General features: G+C 30.1%; 1 protein-coding gene and 1 pseudogene across 2 annotated transcripts in view; both read right to left on the reverse strand.

Annotated features, from left to right (window-relative positions):
- Positions 1-2,724: 2,724 nt before the first annotated feature.
- The window catches only part of LOC142333048 (BTB/POZ domain-containing protein 1-like), a 43,540-nt gene continuing 21,844 nt past the window's right edge, over positions 2,725-24,420 (reverse strand). For both annotated transcript variants that reach the window (XM_075379851.1, XM_075379852.1), the window contains exons 2-5: positions 19,157-19,287; positions 14,606-14,976; positions 7,502-7,717; positions 2,725-2,908 (exon numbers count right to left, since the gene is read on the reverse strand). In XM_075379851.1, coding sequence (XP_075235966.1) covers positions 2,901-2,908; positions 7,502-7,717; positions 14,606-14,976; positions 19,157-19,287 — 726 coding nt within the window. In that variant the 3' untranslated portion in view covers positions 2,725-2,900. The remainder of the gene's footprint in view (positions 2,909-7,501; positions 7,718-14,605; positions 14,977-19,156; positions 19,288-24,420) is intronic.
- LOC142333307 (uncharacterized) lies at positions 9,696-14,433 on the reverse strand (annotated as a pseudogene).

Consider the following 24,420-nt stretch of genomic DNA (forward strand, 5'->3'; position numbering starts at 1 on the left):
TTTTGTAGGAGTTTGTACCTTTTTTAAAAATAAATTCTTATGGTGAAGGCAAACTGTAGTAAGATTATGAACTTCAGTTCTTAGCTTAAGTATATTAAGTTCTTCCTCAGACAATTCACTTGCATTTTCTATTGCTTTTTGGGTGACATAACTCGTTTTGTGATATTCTGTCTGTGTTATCCCCATACATTGCACTTATCTTCCATTTCAAATTTAAGTTAAATAGAAAGTTCAAATTTATGTTAAACAGCAAGTTCAAATTTCTTATACCTGGCAATTTAATGGAAATATCCTTTAATTATTATTGCGTATTTCTTTTAAAATGAGTAGTTTCAAAATCAGCTACATCCAAAAATTTTTGAAATCAACTTTTTAGTGTACATGATTTAAGTTGGTCATACAATAAATATATGCAATAAAACAAGATTTGTGCCTCTATACCTGCTATATTCACAAGAAGATTGCTTCATGTGTTTCAAAATCAGTCACATCCTGAAATAATAAAATATAAATATTTGAAAAAATAACTGTTATTACTTTTTAAATTTATTAGAAAGTGTGTAATAAAATATTTATTGTAAATGTTTTTTTTTTTTTTTGTTTTTAAATAAAAGTAAATTATTTTGTAGTCAGAAATCAACTTTTTTGTTTCAAAACCAGCCAAGTCCCAAATTCTGTTTCAAAATCGGCCACATCCAAACAAAAAAATTGAGTTTTTTTGCTAAATGTAATTAGATAAAATAAAATTTTTATTATTTAATTAGGAGTGACTTAATTTCTACAGTGAATAAATCAAAATTTTAGCTATGAAAATTTTAACTTCTACCTATTTTTTGCTGTCCTGAAAAATTTAATGAAATGGAAGTGGCTGATTTAGAAACTAGGCTACTCAAATATATAACTAAAAAAAAAAGAATTACTTACAGTTTACTAGTATTATAATCCATAAAAGAAAACAAAAACCGCTACACTCGCACACCGAAGTAATACATAAAATACTAAGCAGTATACATCATCTTGTTTCCTCAGGAAGCACAAATAATAGACTGACTATACAAGCAAAAAATAGCTTGTCGGATGATATGGTTGTCCAGACATATTTATCTCCTGTTGCTACTTGCACAGTTCCAGCAACAAACAAACATGACTGCACACTTTACAAACTGGGCCTGTTTCTACTTATAGTTTTCTTGTTTTTGACCTCAATTAAGATTTGTAATAAAAGAACTACTTATCGCTCTAAAAATAGTGCAAGTGGTAGTTTAATGTCCTACAATGGCTCAATGAGTCATTTTAAAACTTTTATATTTAGCTTAAAAAAAAACTATACAAAGGAATGAAAACCCCAAAAATTTTATTTATTTATATTATAGCCCATTTCATAAAGATTACTTAGGAAAAAAATTGTGATTATCCCTTTCCCTTCTTGAGATATTGAGTTTAACGCTAAACCATGTTTTCATTTTTAAACATTTTTGACATGGAAAAATAAATTTTTTTCTGCCAAAATCGTTACACTGTGGAGAATGTTATATTTTTTCTCTAGAATTCCCATAGTTTAGAGAGAAAAACTTGAAAATTTTACAATGATTGGATGAAAATAAACAAATGACAAATCATTTCATTTTTACAGATGCTTTTTATCTTGCGATATCAGACTGCAAAATGTGAAAAATTTCAAAACTTTGAACGGTCAAACATGATAATGAAGTGAGGTAGAGAGTTGAAACTTGGGGTGGTTATTTACCTCTATGGGTAGAACAAACAAAGTAAATTTCATAAAACTATGAGATGGTGGGTAAAAAAATTGTTTTTTTTTTGTGGTTGAACCGACCTGGAATGACCCATAAATCTGTGTAATTTGCCATTTTATGGTGCATCCTCTATTTTTAACTGTAAGTTATTATGTTTAACATTACCTTGCATTAATTATAAATGTTTTTCTAAATGTAATATTTCTATCATGAATATTTGATGATATATAAACATATACCGATAATATTTGACTTTTGTTTAATAATATTTGAAAAGTAGAATACCATGGTCAGAGGCCTAACGTACAAGATGGTTGATGTGCAATAATTATAGATTATGATTATGCTTAACTTGAATAACATGTATTCATGTTTATAATCCACGAATAAAGAGAAGATTTACCTTTCTTGAATCACAAGAAGGGTCTTGTTAAATTTCAAATGGTAATAGAGGTGTATATAAAAAATAAAGATTGTTTAGTCGTTAGAAAAAACTAAGAAAAAACCTATTTTGCTAGTTCAATATTTGCACCTAGCTATCTTATTTTCCATCATAGTCTTAGTTTTTTTAAAAAATGTAACAATTTTATTAAAAATTTCTAAGAATCATTGCAAGGACACAAAAATGACGAAGTAAATTTTCTTGAACTTTTGTATTCACTTGCTCAACACCACATAGTCTACATGAACTCTAGGCCTCCTCCCTCAACTGTTTCCTCTTATGAACATTTATAATTTACATGGCTTCAGTTAAATTCACAGTAAATACTGCATTACTTTTACTTTATTGAAACTGAAGGTAAAATTTGGTCATATTACGAGATTTATCATCACGGAATCAAATCACAGACAGGATTTATAACCAGCAAGATTATTTACTCTTTTAGGATTTTCATTTTTCTTTTTTAAATTCGATCTTGACTTTCTTCAAAGTTAAAAAAAAAAAAACAATTAAAAAAGTTCAATTCCATTATTTTTAAAGAAATAATAATTTATTAAAAAAGATTAATATACACTTTATTTCTTACCATACATATTTTATAAAAAATAATTTTTGGATCTGCTAAACCCATGGAAATCTGTTAAAACTGTTTTTTTTTAATCTGATCTTACTGTGTAAATTAATTAAATTATTTCACGAATTCCTTATTGACCTGTAAAATAAATTACTCTTATTATTTCTTTTAAATATATTTTATTTATTTTTTGTAAAGAAAAAATTAAATATTTATTATTAAATTAATTAATTATTTTATTTTAATAAATAATGAATCGTTTATTTTCAATACTTTACAGTTTCATTAATTTGTAGTCTTATCTCTTGTAATCATTAATTAATTGTAACGTAAGCAATAATTATATTAAATAAACAATAAACATGTGCAATATAAACAAGCTAAGCTCAATTACTTTATTTATTATTCCTTCACCTACATTTTTAATCATAAAAAATATAATTAAATTCATTGGCAGCTCACATGGCTTGTTCAAAATACCCATTCTGTCACTCTGCCTAATATTAAAGTTTCATTTACCACTCACAATACCGTAATAGGTCTATTGTAACCAACATAATATTTCAAGTTAGAAGATCACATTATTTATCATTTGAAGTGTTTGTTTTGAATGTCTTTTTCAGAGAATATTTCCTGGTTTAATGAATTTCAATAAAAAACCTCATGTTAATTTTCCCAGAAATAGTGGAACTCGGCTAATATAGATACGGAAAGAAACAACTCCAACGTATACTGTAGAGATCATGAACTTTGCTTGACTTTACACCGCACATATTTATTATTTATTTAATATAACCGGTGCTTACATTACAATTCATTAATGATTACAAGAGATAAGACAATAAATGAAACTTTGCTTACTGCTGAATTGTTTTGACAATGGTAACAATAATTGTGAACACAGAACATAGTTAAAACGGTTCTTTATATTGTACGAATTACTTCTAAACATACCAGATCAAAACCAAAATGGCAAAAAACAAAGGCTATGATGATAAAGGTTTTTAACAATGGCAACATAACAGGATAAAATTATAAATAAATCCTCCATAGTCCAGTGTTATCTAGCATGATAGATAGAGAGGAATTTTCTCAAGCCAAGATCACTGTAAAAATTTCACACTGGCAGTTAGAATAAATCATTTTATGAATGTACAACTTAAAACTATAAATAAAACCACTGTAATGTGTTTCTTGGGTAGATGTACCATTACTAACTTGTGTATGGTATTTCCACTGTTGATAATAGTATTATTTCTGTTACAAGGGGTTTAAAATTTTTGAACATTTAGTTAGATGATAAATTTTCATCAAACAAACTGATTTTGTCTATAAAAAAAAACCTAATCATTTTGTGTTAATACGATTTAATTAATCTTAAAGGTCGGTTTCATATTAAATATTTACTATGACACACAACCATTCCAAAAAATATTACATGAAGTGCTAATAACCTAAAAGAGACTGTTCCAGCATCTACCTGAAAGGATATCTTGGAAAAATCTTGATTAAAGCAGCATTACCAAGTACACAAGAATATAAATAAAAAAGGAGTAGCAGTAAACACATTATTAAATTAAAATAAAGAGATGCAAACATGCAAAAATTAAAATCAGTACTTAATAAAATAACAATTTTAAAGACAATTTTTAAATCTTGTACATATTTAGCGCATGTTTAATGAAATATGAAAAATTCAGGTTTATCTGTAATTAGTAATGAGTATTTTTTTTTCAAATATTTAAATGCAAGTAAATGTTGGTAGAGAATAGAACTAGTAAATAATGCTCAAGGGTGTCTTTTATAACCTTATATAGCGTGTTAGTTATTCAGCACACAGTGTTGGTATCGGTGTTACAAGTGCTCGTCATACTTTTATTTCGTGCTTGACAGAGTGTGTTGAACAAAGTTACTGGATCAAGTTCTGTCAAAAGCTTGGTCATACGCAAAACAAAAAAAACTTGTACGATTAAGCAGGCTTTCAAGAAAGAAGTTATGATGGTTAAACAAATTAAAGAATAGTACAATCATTTCCAAAATGGCCTTTGGTTGACAGTGAAAAAGTACACCGGTAGGCCATTAATTTAAAATCCAAATGTCATTTGTTAATGAATGCAGTTTAATAATAGAAAATCATTCACTAATCATCAGAGAAACTGTGTATCTTACTGGGATTAGTTATGGTTTCGTACACATGATTTTAACAAATGTGATTTGGGGATGGGCAAAATGGCCATGAAATTGAGCAAAGCCGCTTTCACTTGAACCGAGATCGTTCTGACTTGCATGGGAAGTACTGGAGTGTATGTATGCTGATCCTTGCTTCCTAAAAACTGTGATAACTGGTTACTGGGTACATCTGTACAAGCCAAAAACCTAAACTCATAATGGAACCACCACGACAAGTAAAAGGGATGGTGAAAGTTTTTTTTGTACAACCGTAAAGTAGTACGTCATAAATACACACCAAAAGAATTAACTGTCAACAAACTGATGAAGGCATCCTTCACATGATGCAGTTTGGTACAACAGATCAGACCTGTGGGAATCGCACTAGGCCATAACATAAATAATGCACTTGCTCATTTATAATGTCTAATCCAGGATTTTTTGATCGTGTACATAACTCAGAATTCTCAGGTTCCTTATTCATCAGACATGATCCTTCTAATGATTTTTTCTTATTCCTTGAACTGAAGACACTACTGAAAGGGTCCTGGTTTTGATATAATGAAGAATGTGATGGTACAGTCTGTAGCAATTCCAGAAGTGGGCTACGAGATATGTTTCAGAGATGGAGAAGTTCACTGGATTAAGTGTAAGGAGTCTAAAGATGATTATTTTGAAGGAGACTAGGGTTGGAAGCCTAGGTAAGCCAATTTTTGTCATAAATTATGATCGTATACTTTGTATTATTTTAAAATTTATCAACAGAGTAATAATATTTTAGTAAAAAGAAATCTTTCAATTTTATTGCTATTATAACTATTATTATATAATGTTTATATGTTAGCAAAAATCTCAAGAATCATTAAGTAAAGTAATTTCTACCAAATTTTAACATTCCATATTTAAATTATGTAATATTGAATGTCATAGGCCAGGGGTGAGTAAAAGCCTGCCCGCAAGCCAAATGTGGCCCTTTAAATTGCTTAATCTGGCCTGTTATGAAATCCTGAGCAACATTTTCATCTCTTTCTTACCCAATTTTATAAACAAACTACCAAAATCACAAACATGAATGCACATCTACTATTACACTGTATATCCGCATATAATCGAGCGATTGATAACTTAGTGGGGGATGACAGTATTGAAACAGTAGTGACAAGTTAGCAAGTTGTAGAAATCAATAGGTGCACTGAGTGCTTTCTCACTGCAGACTTCAAATTTTGTATGCACTTTCCATCTGAGTGTACCGAACTCAAAAAGAATATTGGATATTTTTACATGCAAGTTTTAAGAATTTTTGTGGTTTTATTTTATTACTTAATTATAGGCACTGAAATGAGTTGTCACAAAATAAAAAATTGATTTTGAATGCCAAAATTTTAATGCAGCATGGACAGCAAAGTATTTATTTACAAATATAAACAATAAAGCAATTTGTTTAGTTCGCCAAGAGTAATTCCTGCATACAAAGAACGAGGCCACTGGAAACAAGCTCTGTCATCACGTGCATGCCGACTTGGGGAAAACATCATTTGAATTATCCCATAAAGTTATGGCAGTAAAGAGGTGACACCATTTTATTGCTAAATAAAATTTTCTGATCCATCTTGCAGTTAAGGAAAGTTCCATATACGTAGCACATCCAAATAAGCAACTCCTGTTACACCTGCTGCAGTGATAAAGAATGGCCTGTAACATTCAGGATACTGCACAGAAAAATTTAATTTTGGGAAGTCTCTTTTGCATTGTTAAGACTTCATGGTGATTTTTCGACCCTAGATACAGACATTATGTGTGTTAACTTTTCCATTAAAATGAAATGTTGTATCATCCTTAACACAATACTATCAAGAAAGTCATCTTATGCTGCAAAATTTCAATTATGAAGTTGGCACATATAGTGTAGTCTGTAGATTTCAAAGCTTATAACAGCTGTTAATGATATGATGTGCATATGTACCCATTTCCTAAAAACATTCTACACTATCATCACCACCACTGCTAGCCTGCGACTGATCGTCCAGATTTTTTAGGACTAAGCAAGTAAGTCTTGCTGACAGTTCAACATTCACACATCTTTGGTTGCCTCGTACTCTTCCCTTTACACAGACATCTAGTTGTTTCAAATTGATTATGCCACCGATAAATGTTATTGTTTTCTCAAATTATCACAATTAATTGTGATAACTTTCTACAAAACACATGTTGAACTGCAACCGATTCATATTTAGCAAACTGCAAAACACAGAAGGCTATCCTTTTTGTTCAGGATAGAAATTGTCATCTTTCCTAGTGTCACTGTAAAATCGAAAACAGGGAATCCATGTATAACACTACATGCGCAACTAAAACTGTTATCATTGCTCTTCAAATTTAGCCTTATTATCACTTTATACCCCATCCAAGAGATATAACAAATAAATCCTGATATTCCTTTTCGTACACCCAGTACAATAGAAAAAAGATGATGAATTGATTTAGTTACGATAAAAGGAAAGATAGAATAAGGGAGTTGCTACAAACTTTATGCAAAGGTGTAACATTGAAAAATAAACTTACCTGTTTTAGGACGATTTGTTCTGATAGTACAAAATCTATCAGGAATTGGGCACATTCCTGGTTTTATAATATTCAAGATAAGTGACAATTTATCATCTGTTGATAACAACTTTGATAAACCAGGACCTTCAGCAAATTCTCCAACCGTCATGGATAGAAAACGTACCTTAGTAAATACATCGGAAAGACTTGGAGCAATTCTACTTAGACATTTTCCTAAAAGAATATAAAATTTAATATTATTACATTCAAATTTATTGTAATTTAATAATAAAAAGAACTACCCAATAGCTTTGAGATTGCAAACTATTGTTTTGAGAACTGGGTAAAACATAAAAATTTTTGGCAACTACCTGCTCTGCAATTTTTATGAACATGTCTGTAAAGTAGTATCTCTCTGAACAAATGAATTTTCTTTTACAGTACTACTAATTAATAATGACACAGAAGTGCAGATTATGGACCTAAACTGCAATAGAAACTCACAAAATGTAATGCAGATATTTGTTTTATTTGCTTTAATTCAGCAAATACATTAAATATTTCAGTTATAAAGAGAAACACTTAAGTTAAAAAATGCTTTTGTTGACTGCTGTAGTACATGACACTAGAAACAATTATGAATGCACAAACAGTTATGATGACCAGAAGCTGTTGGCAACGTTTCAGTTTCTAAACTGTTGTACAGTGCATGCTGATGCTAACTTACAAAGCAAGACAGACATAAACTGTAAACTGCATCGCAAATTTTGTTCCTTGAATTTTGGAGGACAGATGAATTTTGAAATCACACTGTTCATTGAAGTTAAAGAAAAACTTAGAGACAACCTTATCTTATGTTCCAAAGTAAATCTTGGCGACAAATAATGCTTTGTGGTTATGATCTTACAAACAATGTTTTGTCTAAGTCGACTCAATTCTGACCAGTTTTTCTATTTATTCAGGTAATAAATATATATTGCTGAAGAAATTCAAATTGAACATAGACACGAGTTTAATATAAAATGAGAAAATTTTATAAAAAGGATAACGAAAGATAGATTACTGCAGTAAAGGTACACAAGTCGCAGAATTTTCTAATTTTAATAGTAAAATTATACAGAACAGAAGACATACAAAAGATATCAAGAGCAAATTGGTATAACTAAACTGAACTTTTATGTTTTCCCAAAAAACTTGGATCTTACTTGTTCAAAAAAGTTAACACTTATTAAAATGTATAATTTACAAAACAAAATTATTAAAAAATGAAAACAAATTAAATCTACAGTAAACCAAAATGACTAAAACAAAAGACTTATATAACTTAGTATGATGCACATGTAATGCAAAATTTCTTTCTGTCTTTTATGACAAATCACTCGTTTTTTTCTTTCAGATTTCTTTACGAAATGTGTTTTTTTGTTAATTTTAAAGACTGTAATACTCTTACATTGTATGGTTTTGTTGTTTTCTATAAAATACACATGCACAAATACAAGTATCTCGTGAAGAAAAATAAGTTATTTCAAAATATATTTCCCTTGTGGAATATAGCAAAACGTTTACATGAACTTAGATTTAGAAACATTTAATGTTCAAGTTACAGATATTGAACATTAAAAACAAAGCCCCAAGTCTGTAACTCCAGTAATTTAATGAAAACTGCCACAAACTCCAAAACCTTCAGTATTTCAACAAAGTAACCAAATAACCAATATCTTTATTAACTCATTATTTCAATATTCACAATTACCAATTAATTTTGATCAATTTTAAATTTTGTTAAACGTTAAAAACATCATATCAATAAAGAAGAAAATGTGATTCACCAAAATCAATGTAAGCTGGGGCTTAGTACTATACTTATTTCCATTCATAATGGTTTATTTAGCACTAAAATAAGGAAATATTTGATAAAAAAGTAATCTTTATAATACAGTAATAGTTTTATTCTCATTGCTTACAAAGTACATATTTCTTACAAGATTGCGTTGCAACTTAGTAGCAATATTTGCAAACTTAAAATAAAATAAACACACTTAACATAAATAAAACATACACAACTGTATGGATATATAATATACAATAATGGATATAGTACTGTTATAATAACAATGAAAAAAAATTACCTTAGGTATTTTTGATATATTACGATTTTTAGATTGTAAAAAATGAAAACAAAATACTCCTGAGGAAATTCTTCATGGTTGTTATCATCTTTATAACTTATCAAATGTGAAAATTGTAATTATTAAACAATTGAATAGTTTTACTATTATATTTATACAGAAAATTTTCAAAAGATAGAAAAAAGTAATAATAGTAGAAGTGTAAAATGATTCATGGTGTGAAACAAAGATGATTTGAACTTCTAAATATGTATTTAGTTACTTTAATCATTTTAATGTCCTTGACTGTATTATATTTATCTTATTTATATAACTTATCCTAGTTATACTTATTTACATTCAAAATATATCTTATTTATTTTTATAATACATTTAATTCCTTGATAAATTAGCTTATATTTGAAAAGAAACATTCAATATAACCTTCTGCGGGCAGCCATTATTGTTACTGATTATTTAAATTTGGAATTACTTTTAGTTGCTTGATGTCTGCAGGGATTTTACAGAAAATCAGAGCTGTAATAAAAAGATAAAATTTATGGAACATCTATTTGTTTAGATTGGCCTGTTTGACGCTCCATGCTGTATACTATAAGCAGGGTACTTCATTTCTTCCTGGCCATTTTTTATACAAAATATTACAGTACAAGTACTGAAGGAGTAAGAGGTTTCATTTCCTGAAAATGGATAAAGAATTAAATGTTTGAGGATTTCTGGAAATAATTCTCATTAGAGGTTTTATTACAGAGTAATAGGCTCCTCCCCGCACTGGTATCCCATATTGAAGTTTACTTTCAATGAAAGCATAATACATTGATTTTATAATATACTCTGGGCAGAGATTACAAACAAAATAAAGTTTTCTATGCACAATTGAATTTTCTTTAATTTCATTGTGTTGTCTGTCCAGGACAACTTGGAATCGATCACTATGCCTAAATATTTCACACTATCCGCTTCCCGTATCCTCTCACAGTTTTGTTAATATTTTTTATTTGCCATTTTACAGTGTTCGTTTGAATAGTGACTGAGGTGAATCGGTTCTTAAATACAGTTTTAGTTTTATTCATATTTAAAGCATTAACTTGAAACCACAGGTTGAGGTCTCTCGCAGATCACTATTAACTACGTCAATTAATCATTTCTCATTGATACCTTAATGCTGTATTATCACCAGATGTTGTCACTGAACCATTTAGCTTTCTTTCACAGAGGTCATTAATATACACCAGGAAAAATTCTGCTGAGAAGGCAGAGCTCTGAGGGACTCCACTAAATTTTAGTGGAGTAAATTTTTGGAGTCCACTAAATTTTTGTACTTAAACTATTATCTAATCTAACTAGCTGGGTTCTGCTGAGAGCAATAACTCCCAAACCAGTCGTTGCACACTCCTCTTATATTATAGTTTATTTAATAAAATTTTGTGATCAACAGTAATAAACCCTTTTCTGATATCTAGTAAAAGACATGCATATTTTTCATTTTTGTTTACACCATTATAAAAATAAATCAACATTTTCAATAGCATCTTCTATGTTTAGTTCTTTTCTAAATCCAAAATTGGTTTATGCTATCTCATTTTTGATAAAGATTTAGTCTGTTCAAAGATTTAACCTATTTCTAATTAGTTTTCCAGGGTTTATGCAAATAGAGGTAACAGAGCTAAGGTCTATAGTTATTTGGGTTGTTTTTGCCACCTCCTTTGCCAACTGGAATGATAACAGCATTTATTAAGCTTAAGAGTATTTGTCTGTTGCCATACTTGTAAAGAAACATTGAAACATGAGATACCTGGGGCTTTCCTATGTTTTAATATTTAACTAAGTTTAGTATATTTCAATGTTTGTTGTTGAGGTGAAGAATACTGAGGGATTAGAATTACTTGAGGAAACAGCGTGTGGTAGCAAGATATGCTATCCATATCTCATTTATTCTTGTTAAATTGAATTTCTTTTCCATGCATTTAAGCAATTCGTCAGTGCTTAACCATGGTTTTCTTTCGGTGAAAGATGTCTCCTTTGAACATTACCTTCACATCTGAGGATGATTCAAATAAAACCTGGAGTTTTGCCGCACGAACTGAGGATGAAAAGTGAATTTGGTGTGGTAAAATTTCATTTTGTCACTATAAATCCAAATCTCAGATAAAACAAAACATATAAATTTATCGTTAAATTTACTCATTTCAAGCCAAATTTGATCAAAACTTTTGTCCTCATCGCTTATCAGGAAGTTCAAAATGTAATTTAAAAAATATTGGGATAAGTTTTTTGCAAATCTTTTTGTTTTAGGGTCCAACTAGTTCATCTGGACCAAAAAACACATGTATGTGCATATATAAATATTTTTGTGTGCCGCACTGTTTTTGATCTAATATCTTGGGACTGACCAAACCAATTTTCTTCAAATTTCGCTCAAATATTTCTATATACGAAGCATTGATCATATTAATTTTATTTCAAAACCAAGAGGAGATGCCATGAAAAAACCAAATTTGATGTTCTTCAGAGGCATTTTAGAGAAAATTTTATTAAAGTGAATTTGTTACCGGCAATATACATAAATAATGCAAAAAGGGTTTTTCAAAAAACAACCCTGCCTCTTAAAAGTGAAACATACAGTAGTGAACAAAGGGAATTTCTATTCTGTTGTAAGGAATTTTCATTCTGTGACAGACTGGTTGCTGTTTAGTGTTTTAAGTTTATGTCGCTAGTTCATATACAAATAGAATTAGTGGTATTTGTGCTTTTATAATTCATTGTCAATTAGTTTTTTGTGACCTTGTGAGTTTCTGTTATAAGTTTTTTATTCATTTATAGTTAATACAATGGATGTAACCCCACGAAAGCGACAAAAATTGTTGCTTCGTACCAACACATACAAATGACTCAAAGGCAGATTGTCAGTAAGTGTAGTTTGGGGTTAGGTACTGTAAATGAAATTGTGAGAAGGTTTAAGGAAACAGGTTCTGTCTCTCCAAAAAGCAAAGGAAAATGTGGATGGAAAAAGAAAATCACCCCCACACAGAATCGATTACTAATAAGAAAAAGTAAAATTAATCCAAGATTGTCAACTGTTGACCTTAATAGGGACTTGAGAACCAGTGGGACTAATGTTTCTGATATGACAGTTCGTAGAAGATTGTTGGCAGCAGGAAGGATTGCTCGTAAAGCTAAAAAGAAGCAGTTAACAACACAAGATATGAAGACAAAAAGGCTTCAATGGGCAAAGGAACATAAAGAAAGGACTCCCAACCCTGTAGGGAAAGACACCCACCTTGTGACATTACCAGTCGCCACACCATCCCCTCCATTCTGAGCCCTGAGGGGCTTTAATAAAGGACTATTGAGATGTGGAAAAAAATTATTTTTTCAGATGAGACACATTTCTTGGTCCAAGGGGAGAGAGTAGCCTACATTCGTAAGTCAGCAGATGAGACGACATCTACTCCAGCACACCTGCAACAAGCTCCCAAACATCCAGCCAAAAAAATGTTTTGGGGATGTTTTAACATGAAGGGCCAGGAGCACTTATGCCTCTGTAAAAGATGATGAAATAGATCCAATACATCAACATATGCCAAAGAAAAATAGTCCCACTTATGCAGAAGAACCCGGAACTTATTTTCCAACAGGACCTTGCATCAAGTCACATATCAAAGAAAGCAAAAGAATTCTTCAAAAACAAAAAACTTTGCATGCTCTTGTGGAAAGGGAACTCCCCCAACCTGAATCCCATTGAAAATTTATAGTCCATACTAAAAAGAAGACTGTGGAAAATGAATTGTAACACAAAAACATTGTCCTTATTAGTTCAGTGATACAGGTTTGGTTTCATGATGAAGAAATCAAAAATCATTGTTCTACCTTAATAGAATCCATGACAAAGAGGATTAATGAGTTAATCAAAAACAAAGATGGATGCAAACTATTAAATTTGAATAAGTTTGACTAATAAACATTAATTTGTTCACCACTGCATGTTTTTTTTGTTCTTTTGCTGTATCTCCTTTTTTGGTTTAAATAATTTTTTAAAAATCTTTTGAAAGTTTATACTTCATATATAAAACTACAATAGATTTCTACAATTTTTAAAAATTATAAACCCCCACACCTAAAATGCAGAAAAATTTTATTATTATTTTTATTTTAATCTTTATTGAAGGTGTTAGATCTAAAAATTATTTTACTTATAAAAATAATATTTTTTTTAAAAATCTTTTTGAAATTTATCTCCTACCTCTAAAATGTGTATATATATTTTTTTTCATCACTTATAGGGCTATAAAAATTAAGGTAGCTTTGGCAACAATAAAATGAGCCGAACCCAAAATGAGAAGCAATTTATTTCATTACTTCTATAAAAGATATACTTTATTTTTCCATATTTTTAAACAATACTCTTAATTTTTTTTAATAAATAAATTTTTCCTAAAATTTCCCCACAGAATAAGGAAACCCCCAAAATCAAACAAATTTTTTATTCAAAATTTGGGAATTCTGATGCCTGAATTTTATTTTGATAATCATGATTTCACCAGCGCAGCCAGAAAGTTGAGAAAAAGCTATATTCATTTCTCAGCACCAATTTGAGGCAAAAAGACTTGAGATTTGGCAAAATTTAGTTCTGCAACCCTTCATGTCATTCCAAGAAAATCACAGCACAGACTCTCAAATATGGTATGCCACCTGGCCGGCTCTGAATTCCTTATTAACAGGCATGATGAGATGAACAAATTACCTGCTAAGTGAGGCGACATTGAAGGTGACACAAGATAACACTGTGAACTGATGCAGTACTACCAAGGTACCTCCTAACATGTCCTCTGATGGCTCACTCCTGCACCTGCAACAACCTGATTACAAGCAATAAGAATGCTATTTACCTAGCCTTAGTGTTCGAAGAATCAAATCTAATGCACTCTGGAGACGGAAATTAACTATCAATCAAAATTGAAGTAAACAATTTAAAAATACATAAATATTTGCAAACCTTGTATCTCTGCTTGATTTCTTGCCCACTTTTCTATTTCCTTAAACAATTCCAATTCAGAATCAATCTCTAAAAATGGCATTTCAATAAGCTCATTTAAAAACCCAACATCCACAGTAACAAAATCTTTACTTGCTAAAACCGATTTTGTTTCTTGTTCCACAATATCCATATAAACACATTTAATAGAGACATTATCATGCAATTTCAAAAATTCATACAAATAGCAAATATCAGAAACTGAAATATTAGAAACAATATAATCTTCACTAATCTTTTTCAATTGTGGAATATTATACATTTCAGCAGCATCGTATATTAAACATGCATTATCAACTGAAGTGAACTCAATACGATCTGAATAAATAAATCTGAAAAAACCAAAACAAAATATATATATAAATTCCCTTTCTCTGAGTAAGAACATTTATTTATTACTTTATACAATCTGAACTCTTTCTTGTTAGTTACACACATAAAGCAGATATAAGTCAAAAATTGCTTTCGCTAAGAGTATTTGATTCTTTTTAGGCAGACTGCAGTCTTTAAGATCATAAATTTTAAATTGTAACAGCTTCAATTGTTAATGAAAATGTTAGATGAGAAAATATCTTTTACTTTTTTCAAATGGGTGATGAAAGCTTAGATGAAATATTTAAACATTTTCTTAATTAGTTTTGGAAAGCTTTCTTTAGTAAAAGAGAAACAATTTACACATATAAAAAAAAATACGAATTACTAAAGGGATCATAAAATTTAGCCCTATGCTAAGAATTCTTGAAATGTCTAAATATAATTTGTTTGATAACTTTCAGCATTATGTGAAAAATTATAAACAAATTCACACTAAGTTATTTGTACTGCTAAAAGATTACATTATGATAATTTAATATCTAATTCAGACAATAAATAAAAAATCATGCAGGCAGTTATCAAAAGAAGGTGAATTTGAAAATAAAACAGGTCAGATAACTTCACCAAAATCATATATCATGCCTCATTCAGACAGCACAGAAATTTAATAATTTTTTTTCCCAGTATTTCAAACAACAGTAATATTGATCCATTCACTTTGAATAGCTTATTGATGAAACAGCATTTCTTTTTCCTTTTTACACCCACAGAGCTGGAACCTTGTGTATTAAATATAACGAGTAAATATTCTGTAAGTAATGATGATATCCCTGATAGAATTTAAAAGAAGTCATAGATGCTATTATCACCCTTACAAATTTAATTAATGAATCTTTCAGCAACGAAGTGTTTCCCGGCTTCCTTAAAACTGCCCCACTTAAATGTTCAGCACTTGATTCACAAAATTATAGACCAATTTAATAACCGTCTGAATTTTCTATAGTACCGTAAAAAAGTTTTTTACCATGGTTTTAAGAGAAAATTGTCTACCAACAGCCAATTCCCAGGTTTGGAAAACTGCAACAAGACCGGTATAGTAAACCTGAGTAACAAATTCCTACCAGTTATTATGAAAGTAGTAGCAAATATGATTGGAGAAATCCAGAAAGGGACATAAAGGAGAACCCTTTTTGTAAAGAATAGGTCTGTTTTACAATTGTCTTTTGTTATACTGCCTGCTGACACACAATGAACACCTGTTGTATGGTGAGAAGAGACCAGGTTTGGAATTCATGGGAAAAAAGCCTCGGTCGACTGTTCTCACGCTTCAACTTTGGTTCGGTCCGGCAGGTAAAGAGGCTAGCAGTATAAATAGCTCTGGAAGACCACCTAAAAATCAGTTCTGTTCTGTGAGATGTTACTATATCAGTCCAGCAAGGAGAGGCAGTGAGTTGTGCGGGTTCGGCAGAGTTCTGCGAACCAGTTCAGGAGATGTTACTGTGTTGCTCCAGCAAGGAGAGTTACGGGTGTGAATCTGCAATACAAGAGTGCAAGATGTCAGTCCAGCGAGGAGAGTCTCGAATCCAGTTCAACACGAGTAAAATGACACAGGTAATTCCAGTAAACCAAAAATACTATCTGTGAGTTACGGTAAAACTATAGCTTAAAAGTGAAAGAACTAATGCAATGAACTTCATTCATAAACTGTTAGGGTAAATAGCAAAGGTATTTGCAAGTGAACATTATATGACTGTTTGTTAATATAAGACTAATGGTCAATAAGGGTTAAGACTAGCAGTTTCTTTTGGTAATGGATCTAGTTTTCCATTTATCTACCTGGAATAAATTCCAAACGATTATTTATTTTGAACTCTGTCTTGTGTGTATCTGTATTTATTATTTACTAATGACATTTATCACTATTTGATAAGTAATATTTTGATTGTTATTCTTTGCGGATTACGCTCCATTTTTATGTCATGCTTACTGTTTTGATTATGTTACGTTTTATGTCATGTATTAATTGTTTGATTTGTTGTTATTGACATGTAATATTATTATCATTTACTACTATTATCCTGATTATTATTGTGGTTGTAATTACTCCATTAATATTTGTGTTCATTAATTGTTTTATTATTATCACTTATTATTATTACTATCATTATTATATTTATCACCATTATCATTATTAATTTGTCAGGTTGTAATCATGAACATTTTAAATCAATAAATTGTAATTATATAAATATTCTAAATTGTCAACCTCTCAATATCCTGATTGAGCCACGAAAAACGTGACAATATTTTAAATTAGATAAGAAGATTCAATTTTCAAATTTCTGCGATCTCAGAAATGTCAGCAATGCATTCGTTTTGGTTAAACATTTTTTACTAATGCAAAAACTTATTAGCTGTGGTATCAGAAGTGCTACTTACAATTTTTTAACAAAGAAAAAAAGAAAAAAAAAATGGTTTGACTCCCTTATCCCACCCTCCTCTTATTCACCTGCTCTAGCTCCATGTAATTTTTTATTTCCATGATTGAAGAGAAACCTGAAAGGGAAAAATTCTGCCAATGTGAATGAGGTGAATAAAAATATGAGGAATGAGCTGTCGAGAATTCATAACAGATAAATTAAGATTGGAGAAATGTATTAGCGGTAATGGAGAGCATTTTGAAGGGGAGTGAAAATGTTTTATAAAAAAAATACATAAATTAAAAAAAAGAAAGAATTCTGGTTATTTTTGGGTACCCCCTGATAACACAAAAATGTAATGATTTTCAAATCAGCTTCAAATTGTATATTTTTTTATAGGTTTTGAAAATATCCAATTTTCATTAGCAATATTTGATAGTTATCTTAACATCCAAACATTTTATTAATTTTCAATATTTCAAAATTGAATGATGGCTTCTACAGCGACCTTCTGTCTCAACCCTTGAAAAAGCGATGTACTGTAAATTTGGCCAACTTGAAACTTATTATCTACGGTATTCACAATCACCTTATCTGAAATTACTCCTTGAGATCTATGAGAAATGAAATGAAATGAGACGAAATGCATATGCCAGCATTAATACAAATTACTTTCGAGAACAAGAAATTTCTTCTTTTTTTTAAATATTCCTTGTAAATTAGTAACAAAGTTATTATAGAGAGTTGCTCCTGAGTACTTTTGAAAAGATAATTATACAAAGTGGTATATAATCATTGTAATTTTCACTTCCAATAGCAAGATTGTAGATTATATCAATTATCATTTCTACTTAGATTACAAATTCCAATGGCTTTTGGAAATTCTTTTTTTTTTTAATTAATTTTTAAAACAATTTAATGTACCTTTCTTCATGCATATTACTACAACACAGAATACTATTTAAAATGTAATTTGGAAATATTCCAAAGGTTTGATCATTCGCATAACCTATATAAATATAATTTGAAAAAAAAAACTGTAATTAATGAATAATTAATAAAATAATCAATTTACATTGATTATGTCAAAACTCTGAAACAAATATATCTAGAAATACCAGAATTTAATTGTGCACTCTCCCAATAGTGTAGAACACAAATGCAAAATTTCAAATCATTTTGGTCGAATAGTTCTGAGTGTTTGTGAACAAAATTTGCACAGGGCAACTTCTTGTAGCCCAAGAAGTCTACACTTGATTTGGAATTCGATTTAAAAGTCAACTTACTTGAAAAGTGTACTGAAATCGAATACTTTTCCTTTTAATAATAGTCAGATCATTTTTACAAAGAGTATATTTTAAGAGTAAGCATCATGAGAAAAAACGATCGTAAAACCTTCAATTAAAAACAAGTATGCCCATACTATAAACAGAATGGCCATGAAATTTTTTTTAAAATAACTTTTACTGATCATACTCATCAGTACTTGTTTTATTTATTGGTTGAAAAATGGGATAAAAGGAATATAGCTTGATTTGGAAAATGAATATTATGCAGAAGATAACAGAGAAAATGTAAGATGCTACATAAGCTACTGGCAGCTGAAAGACACATATAAGTGCATTCAAATAACTGATTAATACCCTGACTGAAAATTTCTTTTAAAAAATAGGTAAAAATACAGGCAAATTTTGATCTTTTTTTGTTACCAACTTAAAGCTACTGTGGAAATAGAATGTACAAAGATGAGAATAATTAAAGACAAAATAAAACTTACAGCAACAGTTTTCTAAATATTTCTGGTTCCATATTTTCTATTTTAATAGCTACCTCGTTTGATAGGTCTCCATAAAGCATAGCCTGAAATACAGGGCTAGCATTTCCAAGTATACACTTATGAGCAACAGCCTGTTAACAAAAACACAAACAAATAAAAAGATACGTTTAAGTGAATACATTATATTTTATTGCAATGAAGGAATAGGTTTTTCTTATTTTGTTCTTTACAATTAACTCTAATAAAACTGATTTTCAAAGTAATATATTAATAATTGTCACACCATAAATCATCATTACATCTTTAAAACTTAATAATTAGTAAAATCAGAAGTGCAACAACATACATCCGATTAAAATCATAAACAGTAGAATTTTTCCCGTACGGTAATAGAATCGTAGAAAAGAAGTTCTAACTTGAAGATATATATTATAAGACAACCTAGAAAAGCATCTTCAGTTCCTTGCTCTTCTTAAGATTTATAATAATCATTCTCCAAATAACCATATACCATAAATAACAGATGATACGATTGTCTCTATAGCAGAAAATAATTTAACCAGAATTAAAAAAATCTGCACAACAGTTCAAAAATTTATTTATCGGATGTTCATAACTAACTTAAATGTGAACAAAATCAAAGCAACATCATGCTTCAAAGACAAACATTACATTTGTAATTGCCAAAGTAATGATAAAAATATTTCTAAAGAATTTAAATGTCATTTTTTAAAGGTCTTGTTAAATGAAAATTTTTCACAGTTGTTAAATGAAAATTTTTCACAGGATGACCGTGTAAGATCGATTTCATTTGCTAGATGATGAAACCATATATTTTTCATTTTTAATTTTCTAAGCTCAGTATCATCACAAAATATTTATTATGTTTAAATATGCTACAATTAAATCTTGGGGCTACTTTAGGAAAAAAGAAAAACATTAACATTTGTTTTTAAGATGTAAACTGCAGACTGTATATCTTTATTTAATATTTTTATATAAGTTAATGAGATTGATTTTTAGAAAATTAAAAATTTTCATTTCTATGTATTTATATTTAGTAATTTGTAAAATTGATTTCTTTTATATAATAACTATTAATCTGATTATATATAGCTTTGAAATTGTACTTAAAAATATTTATTACATTCAAAAACAATAATCTTATTACCTAGTGAATGAATAAAAAACAGTTTCTTTCTTTTAGTTTATAGTAATCAAAGTGAAAGAAATTATTAACGAGATAGAGTACAAGGAAGAAATGAATGAGTAGAAGATTGACCAAAGGAAGAGGAACTGGAACTGGAGGAAGAAAATAAAGGGAAGAAAGTTTTGATAAATCTATTCGATGAAATACACAATAAAAATACAGAATTATGCCAAAAATTAAAAAAAATATATATAAACACAAAAAAAATCTATATTACACCAAAATGGTCACAAGATATCTTCATATGGCAAAAACAAGCCATTTAAAAAGGATGTAAAAGAAATAAATAATTCAGCAATTCTGTTGGAAAGAAACAACAAACATATACTTAGTCGATAAATCGATTACAACTAAATTATGAAAACCGCAAATTAAATATTTAATGTTTACAATTGTGAAAATTGAACTAGTTCTATTAAATCAATAAATAAATCAAAAAAATATTAAATTTAGATTATAAAATTATACGATCATATAAATTAAGATACATATGCTCTATATGTAATTGTATACACATATACTCTCGTAAAAGTAATATGTTATTTAAACAAGATTTTTAGAACATTAAGAGGATACAAAACAAAAGAAACAATTTTTCAAATATTGCTAATAACCTCATTTTACAAGAACCTAAAAGTAACAAACATAATTATATTTGTTACTTTTAGGTTATTTAAGAAATATAAATAAATAGTAATAAACTTAAATAAAGTAAACAAAATACTATTGACCGACAAAAAGTCCCTTACTTTAACACAAACATTAAATCAGAATGCTTACATTATGCTGCAGAAATGATGATGAAAGTCAAAGAATCAAGACCGGGAAAAATTTTAGAACCTAGATGTAAAAATAATAAAAATAGCTTAGGATTAATTTTCCCAAAATGAGAGAGATGGAGTTAGTCGAAGAATGAGAGTACTGGAAGAAACGGAAATAGAATGCAAAATAAAGTTTTCTTTTACAGTTTGTTTTAAGTTTTTCTTTGGACCACAAATGGTCCAAATGAAAAATAAAGAGCGATTAAATATTTAGAAAAATTTTACTTTATAAACATAAACATGCACTACAGGTGGGCAGGTAAATTTTAAACACTATTTAAATTGGCACCTCTATTTTAATAGCTAGCTTAATCGTAATGACTAATTAAACCAGTTTAAAGAACTATCAGATTTTATGTGTAACAATGGTAAAATATTGCCTGATATTTTAATATTTTATAATCTTTTATGACAAACTTATGAGTTCAAAAAGCGTATATATATATATTTCCCCCATATTTGTACGTTGCAAACTGTTCAACTAGTAAACAATAAGCAACTAACAGCCCACCGAGATGAGTACAATATGTCAATGAGGTGTAGTCTTGTACAGATTCAGGCCGACCATTCCTGAGGTATGATTATTGAACCTCAACTACTGAAGTACACCGGCATCTAGTACTTATAAAAGCAACTACCTAACTAGGATTTGAATCTTAAACTCTCGATTTTAAAAAATCACGTTAAACAACTGATTTATAACAATCATTTAAACCATTAAACCAGCATGGTGGGTTAGAAAAAGCTTATATACAGTAAATTTTGTATTCATAGGTACTTTTGCAATATATAATGTATGTAATATACCTATTATTACTTTTATAGATATAATAGTAAAAAAAAAACAACAGATTTTTATACTAACTGATGCATGTAGTATTAATCATTTTCTCACAATTTTAAGCGACATTATAATATTAATAAACTTTATTTTTAGATGCAACTTATCATTAAAAAAAATGCAATGGAACAATAATTTAATTTATTTTATAAGAATATCTCTTCCGCCAAGATAACAAAACCAACAAATGCAATCTACTATTAGATACTTTTATCACTTTCATCATTTAACTGTTATTTTATTTATTTCCAGCAAATAAAAAAAATAAGTAGGCAGATTTGAATACTGTTATTCCCATGGCCACAATAATAAAAAGATATACATACAAGCATGCAAATAATAAAACAGATATGGAAAGTTAATATACATTATCATTGATAATAACAGAAATTTATAACTTATTTTTACTATAATAAAATTAAATTTTAAATTTGTCTTTATAAAATAGAAATTATTGTCTTTAACAAGTTATTGACAGATCTACTTGCATCTGAGGCACAACAGTGAAATACAAATTAAAAATATAAAAGATACGAGTATAATAGATCACGTTTTTACAAGAAATTTAAAAATATAAAAACAAATTATAAGATACAAAATATGGATAAAATCCATATTAATTACTTAAAATATAAACAAAACAAATAATGAAAGGTTAATACATTAAATTAATTATTAATTAATACATTATTTTTTATGTTTAATGTATTAACATTAAAAATAATAATTCACAATTCATTATTGCTATTGAAAATTATTTTCAGCGTTTGTACATATGGGAACCGAATGCAGAAATATTAAGGTTTTTCAAAAATATTATTAAGATACATTAAGAGATTAGTATTATCTCCAAAACAGAAAATATTTTAATTGTATATTAAAGTAATTGGTGAAAAAATTGTTCAAATCTTAGGTAATTAATTAAAAATGGCAATGGAAGCATAATAGGTCCTTTCTTGTAAACTAAGTGCTATGCTGAATTACAAAATATTTTGTCTTATTAAATATGGATACTGTTCTTTTTTAGGAATAAGTGACCATTCTTTTTAGCACATCCCAACCCTGTAGTGGGAAGACACCCGCCTTGTGACATTACCGGTCGCCACCCCTACCACCCGTTAAAAGCCCTAAGGGGTTTTACTGAAGGTCGTCTTTAGACCCTATAACTGATTACATCTCACAGTCATCAGCCAGGCCAAGGTCGAGATTCCACCTATCTAAATGCCTCGGCAGACATTTGCACCAGTAAAATGCAAATCAAATTTCGCCTTCACGTAGGCCTCAAACGGATATCTTCACATCCAACCTAACATGATTCCCTCAAACTAACTGACCGAAACCGCGAACCCCGCGCCTAGTAAAGATTTGACAACACCGTTCGTGACTGTGAATGCCTCAGAGAACGAACGAATTTAATGTTAAATCAGTGCTACACTCATACCGATCAAAATTATGTTTTACGCGACATAAAAATTCAGACCTACACCCAATTGGTCGACCAATTTGGGTCACCTAACAAGGGGAACGCAACCTCATTCCGGTCCGCGCAGGAGCCGGGGATAAACCCTGCACCATCACCCATCACCCGGTCCCATCATGATGTCTCGCGTGGCATTACCAAGTCACGATCACGACCGTCACCGGCGGAGGGAAGCCACGCCCCCGTTCGCACGGGTTAACATATACCGGCGGCGCGGCCACCCCCCACCAGTGGAACCCCAAAAGCGAATCACAAACAATATCCATATAAATGTGGCACGATGCCAATGCGCCTACCTCCAACCAATCCAATGCCTAAGCCGAAACCCTAGCCACCCGGGATCTTACCCCGATCGAGTACCTCGATTAGACTCCCTTTGCAGACCTGCACACCGCAAGGACGCAAAGAAAACCAGCAACTATAAACCACTCCTTGCGGATCATCCGGTTAATAAGGAGATCCAGAAAGGAATGTATTCTCTCAAGTTCCCTAACAGCTCGTGAACGTTCGACCTCGTATAGGGTACAGACGTAGAGAACGTGGTCCACTGTATCATCAGTCCCACATCCGGGCATTGACTCGAATCCACCAAACGAAACCTACCCAAACTCGCCCGAAAGGCACCATGCCCGGAGAGAAAAAGTGTGATATACCTTTTGGGGGAGACCCATCCAATCGCACCTAAATCAGACACTATAGGAAATCACCATGCGTGTAGCGACCTGTGGGGGATTCATCCCATTTGACCTACCAAGACGCAAGGTCCCGGTCTTCAATCTCCTGCTTTCGTTCTGACGTCAATAGGTTATTTACCTTGGAAATGAAGCGTTCCTTATGCTCATCAGCCAATATATCTATTGGTTTGACTCCGGCTATAACACAGATTGCCTCCCGCGAAACTGCTGTATAACA

This window comes from Lycorma delicatula, chromosome 12 (genome assembly GCF_047948215.1).
Source record: "Lycorma delicatula isolate Av1 chromosome 12, ASM4794821v1, whole genome shotgun sequence".
In the NCBI taxonomy this organism is placed as follows: domain Eukaryota; kingdom Metazoa; phylum Arthropoda; class Insecta; order Hemiptera; family Fulgoridae; genus Lycorma; species Lycorma delicatula.